The sequence below is a fragment of the Leguminivora glycinivorella genome, chromosome 14 (genome assembly GCF_023078275.1).
Source record: "Leguminivora glycinivorella isolate SPB_JAAS2020 chromosome 14, LegGlyc_1.1, whole genome shotgun sequence".
Taxonomy (NCBI): domain Eukaryota; kingdom Metazoa; phylum Arthropoda; class Insecta; order Lepidoptera; family Tortricidae; genus Leguminivora; species Leguminivora glycinivorella.
Genome location: NC_062984.1, coordinates 19,152,700 through 19,173,897, shown reverse-complemented (window position 1 = coordinate 19,173,897; position 21,198 = coordinate 19,152,700). Strand labels below are relative to the sequence as shown.

Here is a 21,198-nt window from a genome sequence, read left to right as displayed (position 1 = left end):
GGCTGCCGTTCACGCAGCGCGCGCCTTTGTCAATGACGATTCGTGCGAGGTGCTGCTGAAAGTGGACGTGAAAAACGCCTTCAACTCCGTCGATAGAGGCGCCCTGCTGACACAAGTTCAAGACACCACCCCTCTCATCTACAAATACCTATGGCAGTGTTACAACGAACCCACACACCTCCTCTTCAAAACCCATCGATTGGCATCAGCTGTGGGCTGTCAGCAGGGTGACCCGCTTGGACCAGCTGTTTTCGGCCTTGCCATCCACCCCATTATTTCCAAGCTAAATTCAAAATTTAATTCTTGGTACTTGGACGACGGAGCATTAGGTGGTGATTGGAAGTCTGTCTTAGATGATTTGAAAATTCTTACTGACTCTTTTAGCGCCATCGGTCTAGAGTTAAACTTTTCTAAATGCGAACTTTTTATAAATGGTAGGTATGTGAGGACACGAGTGAAACGCACCGTAGCTAATTGCACACTGGTTTAATAAGAATAGGCCTATCGCGGGGTGCGCGGGCGCAGCCGCTGCCATGCATACGTACTATATCCCTCCACCTTTATTTGACAATATCTTAAAAGTATTTCTTAAAATCTAAATTAAGTCTAGCTTGCCGTGGTGGCAAGGGTCTTAAGTCACTCGTGCCTTGAGGATCTGAGTTTCCGGGTTGTTGAGGTGACTGGGCCTCCGGGGAGGCGAAGACAAGATGATCATCCACGTTCTCGGATGTCTGGGGGTTCTGGCCCTCTGGGTGCCTACTATCACCCTCTTCCCTCTCCGCTGGATGAAGAGTATCCAAGCCATCAGGTTCTCCGGGAGGCGTCGTGGATGTCGCGTTGACACTCGTGGAGGCTGCTGGGCCCGGTACGGGCAGGAATATGGTGGGCTCCTGTGCGGTCGGCGCCAGCTGTCTAGTGGGCACCGTACATTCTGTAGTGGGTGAATTGGTTGGCATCCCTTTGTATAAAACGATTTGGTTGATATGCTTTTTTATAACGTGACGAGTTTCTTGATCTTCTATTAGGTACAACCTTTGACCTAGTTTTTTTGTTATTTTTCCTCTTACCCAATTAAATCTATTTTTATTTATATATTTTTTATATAATATCTGGTCCTCGATATTAAAATCAGTTCTCTCAGCGCCTCCGTGATAATTAACCTGTGAGGACTGTTTATCTTTAACGGACGAGGCGGAGGCGGTGAATGATGATGGTGGCGAGTGTGCGGTGGTTAATAAGTCTAATCTGGACTTTAATTTTTTTCCGAACACTAATTGAGCGGGTGAAGTACCGGTGGTCGAATGAATAGAATTTCTGTAGTCAAATAAATACTTCATTAATTTACAATTAACTTTTGCATCGGGAACATTTGACATAAGTAGCGATTTAATACCCTTTTTCACCACTTTTACATATGTCTCAACTTGCCCATTGCTAGCTGGTTGATATGGCGCGCTGGTTAAATGTTTTATATTGTTTAGCAAACAAAATTGTTTAAAATCGTCTGACGTAAACGCCGTGCCATTGTCACTCACTATACATTGGGGGGTGCCGAATCGAGACATAACTTCGCAGAGTTTCTCAATAACACTATGCGTTGTTGTGTTTGATTTCATATCGAAGCACTCGACCCATTTGCTGTAGGCATCCACTATAACAAAGTATGAGTGGTTATTTATTGGACCGAGAAAATCGATATGTAACCTTTGAAACGCGTACTCAGGATATGGCCAAGGCGCTATCGTCACTCGCGGCGGCGAAGGACGTAGCTGGATACATACGTTACAAGCGCCAACAATTCTCTCAATTGCTTGGTCCACACCAGGAAACCAAAATTTTGACCGAATTTCAGATTTGCACTTAACTATTCCTAGATGTGAACTATGAACTTCATGTAAAATCTGTTCCCTAAGCGCCATTGGTATAACAACTTTGTGCCCTCTCATTAAGCATCCATTTTCGACTGACAATTCGTTTCTGCATAAATGATACGGTTTTAAATAGATATCGCTAATTTTTTTCGGCCAACCGGTCCTAACAAATTCGCATACCTTTTGCAGTTGTATATCCTTTAATGTTTCGCGGCATAAATCTTCAACTGTTAAAGGTAAACATCCATCTACTACAAAGTTTACATACGCCGCGCGGTCGTCGAATTCCTGACCCTTGGTGACGTCACAGCCTTGCGATAACGTGCTGTTACTAAGTGCAAGCGGCGCGCGCGAGAGATAATCTGCACTATTATTTTCACTTCGTACATATTCAATAACGTAATTGTACGCCGATAAAAAAATTGCGTACCTCTGTAGCCGATTCGCCGTTACCTCCGGAATGCCTTTTTGTGGCCCGAATATAGACAGTAACGGTTTGTGGTCTGTTCGGAGGACAAACGGCTGTGATCTACCATAAATGTAATGATGGAACCGTTTAATAGCAAAAATTATTCCCGTTGCTTCCCGCTGAATTTGGGAATAATTTTTTTCGGCATCCTTTAATACTCGCGAAGCGAAAGACACTGGCCGTTCAATCCCGTCAGTACCTATCTGTGATAATAAACACCCAAGGCCGACCGGCGACGCATCAGCTGTAACTATTATTTTAGCCGAAGGGTCAAAGTGCGCTAAAACCTGGTCGGAGGACAAGTGTCGCTTAAGAGCGTTATAACATTTCGGCGTCGGGCGAAATTAGGTATTTTACCCGCCGCGCGAGCCCAATATGCCGACCCTTTCTAGCACGTCTTATCACTCGCTCGCACTACAATAATGGACAAAACAATCTTGATCCTTTCTATGGAATTTTGATAACAACCACAATCTACTATCTCGATATAAACTTTTGGTTTCTAATAAACATTATTTTGTACGAAAATACGAGAATATAGCGCGAAATAATATCAATTATGTTAAAACTTATTTAAAAAATAAAAGTAATAATTATAAAAGTAGATCCCATCCCAAATATTTGCTTTTGTTATATGATAAGTATTAAAGTATAATTATATTAATATGATGATAAAATAAGACAAATACAATTCTAATTACTTCAAGGTGGTGCTCAGGGTCTGATGATGGAGCCAGATGGTGGTCACCAATACCAATGAACAATATGACTATACAACTTCGTGGTTTACATGTCATTCTAGCATTTTCACTTTCACATTTCAAGTGCATATACCACGAGTATAGGTTTTCGGGTGTGCTGATTTAAAAATTAATGACCGATTTGGAATCTGACATTGCTGACTGTCACTTTGACACAAAAGTCGTCATGAGTATGGCAACATTTGCCAAGTAAACATTGTTATCATCAGCTCTGTAGATTTTTTTATCGAAAAATGAGTAAAATCTAACCTACGAGTGAAGTCTGAAGTGGAGGAAGTGCGCCTTAGTACTTACATTGGATACGCAGTGAAAAAATAACCGTTATCAAGCATTGGACACTGAATTAGACGGTGAGAAACTGTTTTTAACCGTTACTGTGTTGATTTTTGAACCCATAACATTTAAAAAATCACTTTTCCAAAACAAAATAACGAGAGCACTCGACAGCTGATTGGTGTATTAAGTGACAGCTGACATCACGGCAACAAGTCGGTATTGCCAGATCTAAATAATTAAGGGTGCGTTCAGTAGCTCCGTGTCAGCGTGTTTAAGGAGACTTCGAGGTACAATTAGTTTCGAAGATTACCGTCTGTCGATAACCATAACAATGGCAACACACTGCAGTGGATGCGGCGAAGAAATTCGTTCGCTCGAATATATGGAATGCGCTACGTGCTCGTCTCTCTATGACCTTACGTGTCTGCAGATACCTAAAGAAACCTTTGAGCATTTCTGCCAAAAAACCAAAGACGAGTGGGTGTGTCCAACATGTAAGAGCACAATTCCGAGGGGTGACAATACGAATACACCGATCCGTGGTCCTGGGAGTGGATTGAATAACACCTACACTACGAATGAGTGTAACAATGTCACTCTTTTTCGAGGACCTCGTCACGCTCCAACGAAGACGACAAGCACATCTGACGGCAAGCATAAATCTGTACTAATGAATACTGTGGATGACTCGAGTTTTACTGTTATATTGTCGGAAATTAGGGAACTACGAAGAGAGGTCGGAGAAATATGTATTCTCAGACAAGAGTTACGGGAACTGAAAGATGACTTCGCATCGCTATCCTCGTCCCTACACCATAAACTGGATAATAATAAGAAGGTTATTGATGCACAGGTCACAGAAATCAACGCATTAAGGAACCTCATTGCATCAATGAAGCCGGGAGTGGTGCAACCTGTTTCGGGAACAGCCGACAAAGTACAGAAACCGGAAGTGCATAACATTCATACAAAGACTGTAACCGAAAAGCCGGCCAGCTACGCGGGAGTACTGACAAATGCTGCAATAGATATTGTACAGAAGACTCCGGCTCCTAAGACGTCGAAACCATTTTCTGCTGAACTTTCGTGCACCCCCATGATGGAACAAAACAATAATCTAAGTCGCAATACCTCACTACCAGCAACTGTGAGCCAGGAAAAGGCATCCCAAAAGAAATCGAAAGCAGATGCCCCGAGACGTAAGGCCAGCAAAGCAAAGGATGGAGAGACTTCTATAAGTATGCGCTCGCAGCAGGAAGAGGATGCAAGAGACAAGCAGATATCATCAGGTCCGGAGTCACTACCCGAATTTACTGGGAACTCTGGTCGTCAACGCCGCTCATCTGTAGCAGGAGTCACCAGAGGCACAGCGAGTGCCGGTACCACTCTGTTGCAAGCAGCGGAAAGAAAGCTTTACCTGCACCTGTACTACGTCAAGCAGGGGACCACTGTGGAGCAGGTGCAGCAACATCTGCTTAACATCTGCAACAGTAATGCCTGCACTGTGGAAGCACTCAATGCGCGCGGTGACTACGCTTCCTTCAAAATCTGCGTACCATCACCTCTAGCAGAACGAGTAATGGCAAGTGAGAACTGGGCGAAGGACATTTGTGTAAAGCCGTGGAGACAGAACTTTCGGACCAAAAGTGAAAAAAAGTAGAATGGTAAGAAACGTATCTATCTACTATCAGAATGTGCGTGGTTTGAGATCAAAAACTTTGACATTCTTTAATAATGTACTGATATGCGCGTCTGATTTCATCGCTCTAACCGAGACTTTTTTAACCAGTTCAGTTAGCAACGCCGAGCTCTTTCCCCCAGGATACACCGTGTTACGCAGAGACAGGGCGGGCGACACGGGATGGGGTGGAGTATTACTGGCAGCGCGTAATTCTTACACTTTGCGTTTGGTTACTGATGTAATTGATGAAACGGATAATAATATAGAACTGCTGTTAGCATTAGTTAATTGGAAGAATGTTACTTTCCTGTGCGGGGTAGTATACCTGCCGCCGAACTATAGTGATTCTCAATACCTCACTGTTTTGACTTGCCTTGAAAATGCTGTGTGTAAATATTCTGAACTTGATTTTATATTAATTGGAGATTTTAACCTTAATTCATGTAGTACATATGTAAAAGATCAATTTTCAATTTTCATGGAATTCTGCGAATTCCACCAACATAACACTATCTGCAATGAGTATGGAGGTTTATTAGATCTTGTGCTAAGCGGACTGCGGCCGGAGAGCGTAAGTGTGTCCGGCGAAGTGGAGCCATTGGTGCCGGCGGACGCTTATCATCCACCGCTTGAGGTAACGCTCTCGCTGCCGCGGGGCTGCCCGTCGCCGCCGGTTCCACCCCCCTCACCTAGCCACATGTTACAACCAGAGTGGAATTATCGCAAAGCCAACCTAGTACAACTGTATGAGAATATAGCTGCTATTGATTGGACTGACGTATTTAAATCTAACGATGTCGATTTGGCTACGGAAATATTATACATAAAACTAAAAGAATGTATTAGGCAATCAGTGCCTCTGAAAAAGCCTAACAGTTCTCATAACACTAGATACAACTATCCATGTTGGTACACTCCTGAGATAATTAAAACAATTAAGGATAAGTATTTTCATCTAAAGAAATATAAACAATTCGGTTTGATATTTAATAAAGAACTTTTTAAATATTATAGGGGGCGTGCCAAAACACTAATTGACTCAGCTCATAAGGAATATATTCGCAATATTGAAATCAATATATGTAGGGAACCAGCTAAGTTCTGGGAATTTGTCAAAAATAAGCGTAAGGATAAACAATCGTGTAGTGAATATTATTACAAAGACGAGGCTGTTAAGGGGCAAGCGGCTGCTGATGCCTTCGCCGAGTATTTTGGCTCCGTTTTCCAAAGCAATGTACCACAGCTTAACGCCGAAGCGGCAGCACGATGCGCCAGCGCTAACGCGACATGTATTGTGGTTGACGATGTAAGCGCCAAGGATTTAAAGACAGCAGCTAGCAAACTCAAACCGCGCTCAGCGGCGGGACCTGACGGCATTCCACCATTTATTGCCAAAGACTGTGTGTCTGTTCTTGAGAAACCGCTACTCTACATATTTAATCTGGCACTAAAGCAAGCTAAGTATCCTTTGTGTTGGAAAGTCTCTAGAGTAACTCCTGTACCTAAGGGCAGTGCCGACACCGATGTTAAACAATACAGACCTATTGCAATACTCTCAGTGTTTGGTAAGATATTTGAAACAATTATAGATATGCGTATCAATAAACAGATTTCTTTTTGTCTGGATGAGGCTCAGCATGGTTTTCGCAGTGGCAGATCTACCACTACCAACCACGTATGTTTTGTGGACTATGCAGCATCAGCAATGGATCGTTGTCGACAGATTGATGTAGCATACTTCGATTTTAAGAAAGCCTTCGATCTGGTGGACAATGATCTATTGTTGCTAAAATTTGCAAGGCTTGGTTTCTCGCCTAAACTTATTCGTTTCTTTGCAGACTACTTGCGCGATCGCAGTCAGTACGTGAGACTCGGTGGGTTTCAGTCAAAACCATACTACACACGGTCAGGAGTAAGCCAAGGTAGCACTCTGGGACCTACTCAGTTTCTCGTGATGATTAACGATTTGCCCAGTGTAGTAAAGGCGGCTACTTGCCTTATGTATGCGGATGACCTAAAGCTTTGCTTAGATGTAGGGAATAGTGAGGATTGCAATAGGCTCCAACGAGATATTGATGCCGTTGCTGACTGGAGCGTCAAAAACAATCTGCACTTCAATGTTTCCAAATGCAAAGTCATGACCTTTTCTAGAATTCGATCACCCATCACTGCTAGTTATGTTCTCCAAGGAATGCAGCTTGAGCGAGTCAATGAAATCCGTGATTTAGGGTTAACTCTAGATGGACAACTAAACTTCCGTCAGCATATTTTGACCATCTGTAAGAGTGCGTCCAAAATTCTAGGTTTTATTATTAGGATGACGTCCCTGTTTGGTAGTGTAAGGGTAGCTTCGATGCTCTTTAGCGCATATGTACGTAGCAAATTGGAATTCGGAGCTATTGTATGGGACCCTTATGAATCAAAATATATTACTATGATTGAGAAGATACAAAAGAAATTCGCTAGATATTTATATAGCAAGTGTTTTGGCTACTATCCTTATCTGTACCCCTCCCTTTTCGTATCGGGGATGGTGGGCCTGGATACACTCGAATTGAGGCGGAAATTATTGTTATTAGACCACTATCATGGGATAATTAACAATAGGATTAACAATTCGTCTGTGTTGGAGCGAATGGGCTTGCACGTGCCTGTGTGGCGAGGGCTGCCCGAGCTGGAGGCGCCGCCGCGCCGCCGCCGCCGCTTGTTTGCGTGGCTGCGCGCGCGCACCCGGCAGGCCGACAACGCGCCCACAGCCAGGGCACTGGCGTTATTAAATATGATGGCCACTGAGGGTCATGATGCCGACATATTTGCAGACGGTGTTGGTGGGTTTCGCAGAAAATGTTATCAAATTTTAAATGTTATGTTTCCCTGATAATTTATATTATTTTTTTATAATTATATTTGTTATTTTTTTTTTTTTAAATTGCATTTGATGTCTGATTGAATTTGTTTTTTAGTACTAGGAAATTTATTGCTTTTATTATAATTATTAGATTTCAATACTGTGTACTTAAATAGTTTAGTTTTACAATATTTTTTGACATTTGTATATTAGAATTGACATTTAGCATGTAAACGACTTGGTGATATTACTGTAAGTTTATTATGTGACTGAATAAATGAAATGAAATGAAATGAAATGGGTGTCGTAAAATAGGTTTTAGGGGGTGCTGATTCCAAAATTAATGGCCAATGTGGAATCTGACATTGCTGACTGTCACTTTGACACAAAAGTCGTCATGGGTGTCGTCAAATAGGTTTGCGGGGGTGCTGATTCCAAAATTAATGAACAATGTGGAATCTGACATTGCTGACTGTCACTTTGACACAAAAGTCGTCATGGGTGTCGTAAAATAGGTTTTAGGTGGTGCTGATTCCAAAATTAATGACCAATGTGGAATCTGACATTGCTGACTGTCACTTTGACACAAAAGTCATCATGGGTGTCGTCAAATAGGTTTGCGGGGGTGCTGATTCCAAAATTAATGAACAATGTGGAATCTGACATTGCTGACTGTCACTTTGACACAAAAGTCGTCATGGGTGTCGTAAAATTGGTTTTAGGGGTGCTGATTCCAAAATTAATGACCAATGTGGAATCTAACATTGCTGACAGCCACTTTGACACAAAAGTCATCATGGGTGTCGTAAAATAGGTTTTAGGGGGTGCTGATTCCAAAAATAATGACTAATGTGGAATCTAACATTGTTGACTGTCACTTTGACACAAAAGTCGTCATGGGTGTCGTCAAATAGGTTTCCGGAGGTGCTGATTTGAAAATTAATGACCGATTTGGAATCTTGACATTGCTGACTGTCACTTTGACACAAAAGTCGTCATGGGTGTCTTCAAAAAGGTTTCCGGGGGTGCTGATTCCAAAATTAACGACTATTTTGGAATCTCACAGTGCTAATTGTAATTTTGACACAAAAGGAATCATGGGTGTAGTCAAATAGTTTTTAGGGGGCACTGATTCCAAAATTAATGAAATGATTTAAAAAGTAATGACCGATTTGGAACCTGACATTGCACAGTACCCCTGGAAAGGAAACCTATTTGACGACACCCATAACGACTTTTATGTCAAAGTGACAGTCAGCAATGTCAGATTCCAAATTGATCATTAATATTGAGATCAGTACCCATGAAAACCTATTTGAAGACACCCATGATCACTTTTGTGTCAAAGTGACAGTCAACAGTGTCAGATTCCAAATTGGTCATTAGTTTTCAAACACCTCCGGATACCTATTTGACGACACCCATGACGACTTTTGTGTCAAAGTGACAGTCAGCAATGTCAGATTCCAAATTGGTCACTAATTTTGGAATCAGCACCCCTAAAACCTATTTTACGACACCCATGACGACTTTTGTGTCAAAGTGACAGTCAGCAATGTCAGATTGAACATTGGTCATTAATTTTGGAATCAGCACCCCTAAAACCTATTTTACGACACCCATGACGACTTTTGTGTCAGAGTGACAGTCAGCAATGTCAGATTGAACATTGGTCATTAATTTTGGAATCAGCACCCCCTAAAACCTATTTTACGACACCCATGACGACTTTTGTGTCAGAGTGACAGTCAGCAATGTCAGATTGAACATTGGTCATTAATTTTGGAATCAGCACCCCTAAAACCTATTTTACGACACCCATGACGACTTTTGTGTCAAAGTGACAGTCAGCAATGTCAGATTCCACATTGGTCATTAATTTTGGAATCAGCACCCCCTAAAACCTATTTTACGACACCCATGACGACTTTTGTGTCAAAGTGACAGTCAGCAATGTCAGATTCCAAATTGGTCATTCATTTTGGAATCAGCACCCCCTAAAACCTATTTTACGACACCCATGACGACTTTTGTGTCAGAGTGACAGTCAGCAATGTCAGATTGAACATTAGTCATTAATTTTGGAATCAGCACCTCCTAAAACCTATTTTACGACACCCATGACGACTTTTGTGTCAAAGTGACAGTCAGCAATCTGAGGTACTACATATTCGTAATCTGAAAGTAATCAAGTCAATAATTTCAGTTATTTTGAATCGACTATGATTCCGAATTATTGGTAATAGTAATGATTGTATAGATGATTAGTGATTCGTTTACATGTAATGGTAATTTACCGTTTCACTTGATTACATTACAAGTAATCTGACACCCAGTAGTGTCAGATTACAAAGTAAAATCAAGTAATCGTGTAATCCGGAATCGATTACGATTTCCCCATCTCTGGGTTTAGTTATATGGTTCATTGGTACTGGTGACCACCATCTGGCTCCATCATCAGACCCTGAGTACCACCTCTTGTCAAAGGTCTTGTTGAGACGAACCCAACGAGCCTAAACACGAAGTCGTTTACTTACATGGTTCACTGGTACTGGTGACCACCTTCTGGCTCCATCATCAGATCCCGAGTACCATCTTGATGTGTCTTATCATCTTGACCGTATTGTAATTTTCACATTTTTATCATCACAACGTTGTAATACTTTAACATTTAAACATAACAAAGTATTACAAAAGCAAATATTTACGGATCTAGGATCAAATTCGTTGGTCGCTGTTTACACACACACAATGCGAGGATAGCCCGTGTAGAAACAAGGCGTCCGACCCACACAACAATAAATATTCTCGACGTTTGCGATGAAAACTCGGAGACCAAAGTGACATACGTCTTACCTCCTCGAGCTCCGGCGCGGCACTGAAATCGCAGGCGTCCGTCGCCGGTAAAATAGCGACAGGAAGGCTAGTTTTCAAAAAATTGGCAAAAAATCATGATAAAATATTATAACGACAAATGGATAACAGCAGTTTAAGCACATTGTGCAGATTATTTATATACTAAAATAACTTCGATAACATGTAGATTTTCGGAGAAATGATCACTTGTTTCGATGTATTTTCAAGACAAAATTGAGTTCGTTTTACTTTCAATTTCTCAATTTCAAAGGATTAAATGATAAATATTGTTTAATGGGCCTTAAGTACAAGATATTTGGAACTTAAATTTACCTCATTTATGAGAGTGATCTTATCAAATTGTACATAATAAGAGCTCCGAATTCTGTGCTTCACGCGGTTTTTCCTAAACGAGCATCAGAAAAACAATCATTACTAATTGAAAAAGCTTTTTTTTTCATATGTTTTTTATTTAACCGACAGTTAAGAGCGCTATGACAAAAAAAGGCGATATATTGTAAAATGCACAATATTTATCGACAAAATTGTACACTTTACTCATACTAAAAGACAGTGAAAGTACTTGTTTCAGTTAGAACATCTTATTAACTGTCGGTTAAATAAAAAACATATGAAAAAAAAAGCTTTTTCAATTAGTAATGATTGTTTTTCTGATGCTCGTTTAGGAAAAACCGCGTGAAGCACAGAATTCGGAGCTCTTATTATGTACAATTTGATAAGATCACTCTCATAAATGAGGTAAATTTAAGTTCCAAATATCTTGTACTTAAGGCCCATTAAACAATATTTATCATTTAATCCTTTGAAATTGAGAAATTGAAAGTAAAACGAACTCAATTTTGTCTTGAAAATACATCGAAACAAGTGATCATTTCTCCGAAAATCTACATGTTATCGAAGTTTTTTAGTATATAAATAATCTGCACAATGTGCTTAAACTGCTGTTATCCATTTGTCGTTATAATATTTTATCATGATTTTTTGCCAATTTTTTGAAAACTAGCCTTCCTGTCGCTATTTTACCGGCGACGGACGCCTGCGATTTCAGTGCCGCGCCGGAGCTCGAGGAGGTAAGACGTATGTCGCTTTGGTCTCCGAGTTTTCATCGCAAACGTCGAGAATATTTATTGTTGTGTGGGTCGGACGCCTTGTTTCTACACGGGCTATCCTCGCATTGTGTGTGTGTAAACAGCGACCAACGAATTTGATCCTAGATCCGTAAATATTTGCTTTTGTAATACTTTGTTATGTTTAAATGTTAAAGTATTACAACGTTGTGATGATAAAAATGTGAAAATTACAATACGGTCAAGATGATAAGACACATCAAGATGGTACTCGGGATCTGATGATGGAGCCAGAAGGTGGTCACCAGTACCAGTGAACCATGTAAGTAAACGACTTCGTGTTTAGGCTCGTTGGGTTCGTCTCAACAAGACCTTTGACAAGAGGTGGTACTCAGGGTCTGATGATGGAGCCAGATGGTGGTCACCAGTACCAATGAACCATATAACTAAACCCAGAGATGGGGAAATCGTAATCGATTCCGGATTACACGATTACTTGATTTTACTTTGTAATCTGACACTACTGGGTGTCAGATTACTTGTAATGTAATCAAGTGAAACGGTAAATTACCATTACATGTAAAGGAATCACTAATCATCTATACAATCATTACTATTACCAATAATTCGGAATCATAGTCGATTCAAAATAACTGAAATTATTGACTTGATTACTTTCAGATTACGAATATGTAGTACCTCAGATTGCTGACTGTCACTTTGACACAAAAGTCGTCATGGGTGTCGTAAAATAGGTTTTAGGAGGTGCTGATTCCAAAATTAATGACTAATGTTCAATCTGACATTGCTGACTGTCACTCTGACACAAAAGTCGTCATGGGTGTCGTAAAATAGGTTTTAGGGGTGCTGATTCCAAAATGAATGACCAATTTGGAATCTGACATTGCTGACTGTCACTTTGACACAAAAGTCGTCATGGGTGTCGTAAAATAGGTTTTAGGGGTGCTGATTCCAAAATTAATGACCAATGTGGAATCTGACATTGCTGACTGTCACTTTGACACAAAAGTCGTCATGGGTGTCGTAAAATAGGTTTTAGGGGGTGCTGATTCCAAAATTAATGACCAATGTTCAATCTGACATTGCTGACTGTCACTCTGACACAAAAGTCGTCATGGGTGTCGTAAAATAGGTTTTAGGGGGTGCTGATTCCAAAATTAATGACCAATGTTCAATCTGACATTGCTGACTGTCACTCTGACACAAAAGTCGTCATGGGTGTCGTAAAATAGGTTTTAGGGGGTGCTGATTCCAAAATTAATGACCAATGTTCAATCTGACATTGCTGACTGTCACTTTGACACAAAAGTCGTCATGGGTGTCGTAAAATAGGTTTTAGGGGGTGCTGATTCCAAAATTAGTGACCAATTTGGAATCTGACATTGCTGACTGTCACTTTGACACAAAAGTCGTCATGGGTGTCGTCAAATAGGTATCCGGAGGTGTTTGAAAACTAATGACCAATTTGGAATCTGACACTGTTGACTGTCACTTTGACACAAAAGTGATCATGGGTGTCTTCAAATAGGTTTTCATGGGTACTGATCTCAATATTAATGATCAATTTGGAATCTGACATTGCTGACTGTCACTTTGACATAAAAGTCGTTATGGGTGTCGTCAAATAGGTTTCCTTTCCAGGGGTACTGTGCAATGTCAGGTTCCAAATCGGTCATTACTTTTTAAATCATTTCATTAATTTTGGAATCAGTGCCCCCTAAAAACTATTTGACTACACCCATGATTCCTTTTGTGTCAAAATTACAATTAGCACTGTGAGATTCCAAAATAGTCGTTAATTTTGGAATCAGCACCCCCGGAAACCTTTTTGAAGACACCCATGACGACTTTTGTGTCAAAGTGACAGTCAGCAATGTCAAGATTCCAAATCGGTCATTAATTTTCAAATCAGCACCTCCGGAAACCTATTTGACGACACCCATGACGACTTTTGTGTCAAAGTGACAGTCAGCAATGTTAGATTCCACATTAGTCATTATTTTTGGAATCAGCACCCCTAAAACCTATTTTACGACACCCATGATGACTTTTGTGTCAAAGTGGCAGTCAGCAATGTTAGATTCCACATTGGTCATTAATTTTGGAATCAGCACCCCCTAAAACCAATTTTACGACACCCATGACGACTTTTGTGTCAAAGTGACAGTCAGCAATGTCAGATTCCACATTGTTCATTAATTTTGGAATCAGCACCCCCGCAAACCTATTTGACGACACCCATGATGACTTTTGTGTCAAAGTGACAGTCAGCAATGTCAGATTCCACATTGGTCATTAATTTTGGAATCAGCACCCCTAAAACCTATTTTACGACACCCATGACGACTTTTGTGTCAAAGTGACAGTCAGCAATGTCAGATTCCACATTGTTCATTAATTTTGGAATCAGCACCCCCGCAAACCTATTTGACGACACCCATGACGACTTTTGTGTCAAAGTGACAGTCAGCAATGTCAGATTCCACATTGGCCATTAATTTTGGAATCAGCACCCCCTAAAACCTATTTTACGACACCCATGACGACTTTTGTGTCAAAGTGACAGTCAGCAATGTCAGATTCCAAATCGGTCATTAATTTTTAAATCAGCACACCCGAAAACCTATACTCGTGGTATATGCACTTGAAATGTGAAAGTGAAAATGCTAGAATGACATGTAAACCACGAAGTTGTATAGTCATATTGTTCATTGGTATTGGTGACCACCATCTGGCTCCATCATCAGACCCTGAGCACCACCTTGAAGTAATTAGAATTGTATTTGTCTTATTTTATCATCATATTAATATAATTATACTTTAATACTTATCATATAACAAAAGCAAATATTTGGGATGGGATCTACTTTTATAATTATTACTTTTATTTTTTAAATAAGTTTTAACATAATTGATATTATTTCGCGCTATATTCTCGTATTTTCGTACAAAATAATGTTTATTAGAAACCAAAAGTTTATATCGAGATAGTAGATTGTGGTTGTTATCAAAATTCCATAGAAAGGATCAAGATTGTTTTGTCCATTATTGTAGTGCGAGCGAGTGATAAGACGTGCTAGAAAGGGTCGGCATATTGGGCTCGCGCGGCGGGTAAAATACCTAATTTCGCCCGACGCCGAAATGTTATAACGCTCTTAATAAGATGTTCTAACTGAAACAAGTACTTTCACTGTCTTTTAGTATGAGTAAAGTGTACAATTTTGTCGATAAATATTGTGCATTTTACAATATATCGCCTTTTTTTGTCATAGCGCTCTTAATTGTCTCGAATGCATTTTGATGAGTAGGCGTCCAGGACCATTTAACATTTTTCCTTATCAGGTCGTATAGAGGACTTAAGATGCTAGATGCGTCAGGTACAAAGTTACGATAATAGTTAACTAGACCTAAAAAGGACTGTAACTGAGCCACATTTTCAGGCCGCGGTGCCTTACTAATTGCTGCTACCTTTTCTTGCGATTTTGAAATGCCGTGTTTATTGATAACATGCCCTAAATATGATATTTCATCTTTGAAAAATTCGCATTTTTCTCGTTGTAGTGTTAAACCGGCGTCCTTAAACCTCGCAAGTACTTCGTGCAATCTATGAAGGTGTTCTGTCTTATCGCGCCCCGTTATCAATACGTCGTCTAAAAAGCATAGAACACCGTCTATTCCTGCTAGCAAAGTATTCAAGGCACGCTGAAAGATAGCCGGGGAACTGGTTAGCCCAAATATTAACCTATTATACTTATATAAACCACGGGTGATATTTATACAGGTTATGTTATCGGGGTCATTTATCGGAACTGATTGTAGGCCATAGACATATCTAACTTCGAAAATTGAACTCCGCCGTGTAATTTTGCGAATAACTCATCTACTGTCGGGAGCGGATAGGTCTCGGCGATCAGCTGTTTGTTGATAGTGCGCGAGTAGTCTGCGCAGATGCGCACGGACCCATCTCGCTTCAACACGGGCACTATAGGCGAAGCAAATTCTGAGTATTCAATAGGTTGCAAAATACCTAAACCTACTAACCGATCAATTTCGTTCTCGACTTTACTCTTAAGCGCAAATGCAATCGGACGAGCTTTAATAAATACAGGTTTTGCGTTATCTTTTAAGTTTAAATTTATCTTGTATTTATTGAAACAGCCCAGCCGGTCTACAAATATATCCTTATAGTCAGATAGGATTTGTTGTACCATATCTGTATCCGTACAATAATTAATCGGTGCGTCGGGAATTCGTGCTAATTGTAGATGGAATTTCGAAATAAAATCGCGACCTAGGATTGGGGTCCACCATTAGGAATCACATATATATCTAAATATTGTTCTTGGCCGTCATAACATATAGGTACATTAATTACGCCCGTAATAGTAAACGACTCCCGCGTATATCCAAACAGTTTTTTCTTTGGGGGTAACAATGGCACGTCGCTAAAATAACATTTATAAGTTTTGTCTGAGATAGCCGATACTGCTGCCCCACTGTCTATTTGTAACTTAATGGAGATGTTGTTCACTTTCATACATTCGACCATAGGTGCCCCATCTTCAGTACGAATATGGAAAAACTCACCGTCATCACCTTCGTTCACCTCCTCCGACTCGATATATTTTACAGCCTTGCACATGTTACTTAGATGGCCTTTTGTTTGACACTTCCTACACTTATAATTTCTAAACCGACACTTTGTAGCACTATGTTTGAATCTACCACACACCGAACACTGTACATCAGACGCCGCAGCAGACGAGCGCGCAGGTGCTTTTTCAATCTGGAACAGCTGGCCGCTGGCCTCTGTGGCCACCGGCGCTCCAGCGGGGCCGGCGGCAGCGCCACCGGTGCGAGCAACCCTGATGCTCTCCGCCAAGTCTATCGCCTTAGACAACGTGAGCTCGCCGACATTCTGCGTGAACAGCTTTTCACGCTCTCGACCTGGGAGCATGCCCATTACAAATCTGTCGAGAATAGCGTCGTCCATATTTTTGAAATCGCAGTACGCGGCGAGGCCTTTCAGACGCGCAGCCCACTGCACGTGACCTTCGCCCGCTTGCTGGGTGGCCGAATAAAAATGGAATCGCTCAACGTACCCGCAGCGTTTAGGTGTGAAATGTGCATCTAAAATCTTCACCACATCCGAATATCCCTTTTCTTCTAACGTATCCGGTAATGCTAAATTGCTTGCTAGCCGGTAGGTAGATTCGGCGAGTGCGCTTATCAAGATAGCTCGACGTTTCACTTGGGCTTTGTCTGTGTTGTCATTAATATCGTTGGCTATGAACCACTGAGATAGACGATTTTTGTAGCTTCTCCATTCCTGGGTTTCGTGATTAAAAACCGAAATTAACCCAAAAGTCCCAGCCATCGCCGCCACTTGGTAGGTATGTGAGGACACGAGTGAAACGCACCGTAGCTAATTGCACACTGGTTTAATAAGAATAGGCCTATCGCGGGGTGCGCGGGCGCAGCCGCTGCCATGCATACGTACTAATAAATAAACCTCTTCCGAAAACCGAACTGCAAAACATTATTTTAAATTTTAACACTTTGGCACCTAACATCAAAATTGTAGACAAAACTTCCCTGAGACTCCTTGGTGCTCCAATATTCCCTGAATCCATAGAACCCATCATTAGTGAACATTTAGAAACTCACCGAGCCTATTCGGACCGTCTCCTCAAAATCAACGCTCATATGGCATTAGTGATCATAAAATTTTGCTTATTCGTACCCAAATTCACTTATATTCTTAGATGTAGCCCCGTTTGGAAATTTCCTCATGTCATCGAACCCTTAGACTCCGCCCTAAAGTCTACCCTTTCATCAATTCTGAATATCAACATAGACAACCGCGCCTGGACCCAGGCCTCCTTGCCAATCCGTCATGGGGGACTGGGCATCAGGCAAGTGATCAGTGTTGCCCTACCGGCATTTTTGTCTTCGTTCCACAGCACTCAAGACCTAGCGAATAAAATTTTTTGCCCTTCTGCAGGAAATGACTGTACCACAACACTGAACGAAGCCAAAAATGCCTGGGCGCAAGCCTGCGTTAATACCTCATTTCCATGCGAAATGAAATCCCAAAAACAGTGGGACGAGCCGCTCTGTAGATCAACTTTAATATCGTTAATTGATAATGCCGAAAATCCGTCAGAGCGAGCTCGTCTCCTTGCAGTATCGGAGCCAGAGTCGGGGCTCTGGCTACATGCACTACCATCCCCTAACATTGGCACCCTTCTGACTAAAACAACTCTCACACTTGCCACCTGTCTGCGACTGGGAATAAAGACAAATGAATGTCACCAGTGTCGTTGCGGTGCCAGCGTTGATATGCTGGGCCACCACGGCCTCTCCTGTCAAAGGAGCGCTGGCCGCATCTCCCGCCACGCCTCCCTGAATGACGTCATACGTAGGGCGCTTGCTTCCGTCAGCGTGCCGGCCATCCTAGAGCCGAACGGTATCGCACGTGACGACGGCAAGCGACCTGACGGTATGACGCTCATTCCCTGGAGGCTGGGGAGGTCGCTGATATGGGACGCGACATGCGTTGATACGCTGGCGCCGTCCCACCTCCATGCGACCTCGTCTAATGCTGGAGCTGCGGCGACAACTGCAGAAGCAATCAAAAGGCGCAAATACTCCGCCCTTAGTGACGGGTATATATTTGCGCCTTTTGGAGTAGAAACTCTTGGGCCGTGGGGGCCAAGCGCTAAAAATATAATGAATGAAATATCGCAACGCCTGGTTGACGTATCCGGTGACCAGAGGGCTGGCAGCTACTTTGGCCAGCGAATAAGTCTGGCCATTCAAAAAGGCAACGCTGCCAGCCTACTGGGCACCATCACCTCCGAGGAGGATCTGGGGAGCATTTTCTATTTGTAAATATATATTAATTTGTGTAGTTTTAAGTTGTGTATAAGAATAATATTAAATTGTTTAGTTTAAGTTAGGTATATATAAGTCTTTGTTCTGTGTTTTTTTTTTCTAATATGTATCGGCATTGTAACTTTCGTTATGAAGAAAAAAAATTAACATAGTGGCCTTTGTAAGGTCATTCAGGGACCATGTAAAAATGTCTATCTCAAGCGCAACTTTATTGATAGCGCGAATTGCCCTCGTTAATGAAGTAAAACATTCAGTCGTTTTGTTTCATCTAACGCGTGAGTAACCTGTGACACAATTCTCGTAACAATCCTATCTCACGACAATCCCTCGCCCGTGACAATTCGCCGACAACAATTTCAGTGCTCTGCAGCGGCACTAACGCTAAGGTGGCCAGTGTTGTCACATAAGGAATGACCCAGTTTTTCCTTGTAATGCACCGTGTGCGAACACACTGCATCTTGCGTCATACAAATGATCCGCAACATAAAATAAGGATATAATTTTTAACCGCCTTCCAAATCTCAAGGGAAGGGGTTCTCAATTCGTCTGTATTTATTTTTTTAATGTTTGTTCCTCGATATCTCCGTCGTTACTGGACCGATTTTGAAAATTTTTGATTGAATGTATATGCATACAAATTGGTCCCATTTTTCTCGGAACCCAGTTTTGGTGGTGGGATCCTGGAGAAATCGAGGGAACTCCTCAAATCTGAAAGGCATACATATGGTGATTTTTGTGTTTTTAAAGGAACAGCATGCATTTACGTACGGAACAGTAACATTTGGTACAGTGGAACTCCGGCCCCTATTTCAAAAAGGCTACAATTGTCAGTGACATATGTCGAGCGACAATTGTCGATGACAGGTGACAAATTACAATTTTATAAAATATTTTCTATAGAATTGCTTACAAACATGACAGGCATTTTGCTACAATTGTATGTATTACAATTATGTTGTGAAACAATAATTATTATTTCTAGGCGACATATTTGTAGAATTGTCGGTGAATCTCGACAGGAGGATTAAGATGTGTCGAATTTTGTGACAATTGTAGTAATTTGTGGTTGACATACGCGTTGTTCAAAATGGCTGCCCATGCGAGTGGTATAGTGACACTATTAGTGATAGTGACAGTAATTCCTACCTATATACTTAGGTTTTCGTACTTAGTTAGGAGTTCCTGTTACTTCGCCGTCGATATAAGTTTCAATAATGCTACGTAAGTATGAAATTAAATTTGTAGCAAACTACGGATATCTCAATTTATTTTTATCATTGTATCATCGGCAGCAATGTTAGTACCTTATTACAAGGGCATAAAGCCTACCGATGATTAGTTAAGAGTGTTGCTGTTAGTAAACGCTATTGGCCCCTTCGTAACATTATTAGTACTTAGGTATATTTTTGAGATTTCTCTGCGTTAATACATATTATTATACTAAATTGTGTTTTTAAACTTATGTATCATAAACAATACTACATACCTATGTACCTAAATAGCTATCATTAATATTATTTTATAAAAATACCCTCAAATTAATTTGAGCGTTTTTAAATGAACGAGTTACCTTCGTATTTAGGTACACCGAATTCCAAATTCAAATCTTTTTAGTTTATAACTAAGCATTTTAACTATTAGTTAAGAATAGTTTTAATTTGTTTAATTTGTTATTTGTATATTTTTATTGTATTACCTAATGGTCAATGTTTTTACTTCTTCAATGTTTATAAGAAATAAATTTTATATATCTTAATAATTCAAACTTATTAAATACTTAGTATAGTGCCAAGTTAGATATATATCTTAGATATTTCTATTTCTTTGCCATACACCCGTTTCAATCAAACGTTGAGCTATTCCTTTATAGTTAAGTATTAACTTTCATTGCGGATATTAATTTGTTATCAAATTTATCAAATAACACGAATTTGCGGTCGGAAATCAATTTTAAGATAGTCATCTTTCTTATTATATCCATACTGCAATATTGTTTTTGAAACAAAATACTAACACATAACCAATGCCTACTTGATACACATAAATAATGTTACCGAAGAAAATTATATAATGGTGGGAGAGGATTTAGGTAATGAATAGTTTTAAATAAGTTTTATCGAAGTTAACATAGGCATTTATATTTATAGTCAGCCAATAAACATAAAAATATCCATTAAATAAATTTACTTATTGCCATTTGAGTCAACTACTATTCATAATTTGATACATTTATCCCTATGGTTAGTCGTGACAATTGTATTCTACAATTGTCGGACCTGTCAGCGTGGTGAAACCAATAATTCTACATATGTAATATTTTGTGACAATTGTCGCACCTGTCACCTATATGAAATTGGGTCCTGATGATGGTCAGAATGGAACTCCTCAAATCTGAACGGCACACTTATAGTGACTTTGTATTTGTATTTG

The 21,198-nt window shown here is 40.5% G+C and overlaps 2 protein-coding genes across 2 annotated transcripts in view; both read right to left on the bottom strand.

Annotated features, from left to right (window-relative positions):
- LOC125233632 (thrombospondin type-1 domain-containing protein 7A-like) overlaps window positions 1-21,198 on the bottom strand; it is a 240,530-nt gene that overhangs the window by 160,224 nt on the left and 59,108 nt on the right.
- On the bottom strand, window positions 470-17,338 carry LOC125233634. Its single transcript, XM_048139700.1, has 2 exons — window positions 16,459-17,338; window positions 470-1,160 (listed from the first exon to the last, which is right to left on the bottom strand). The coding sequence occupies exons 1-2, from the start codon at window positions 17,246-17,248 to the stop codon at window positions 1,156-1,158; spliced, it is 795 nt and encodes a 264-aa protein (XP_047995657.1). The 5' UTR covers window positions 17,249-17,338; the 3' UTR covers window positions 470-1,155.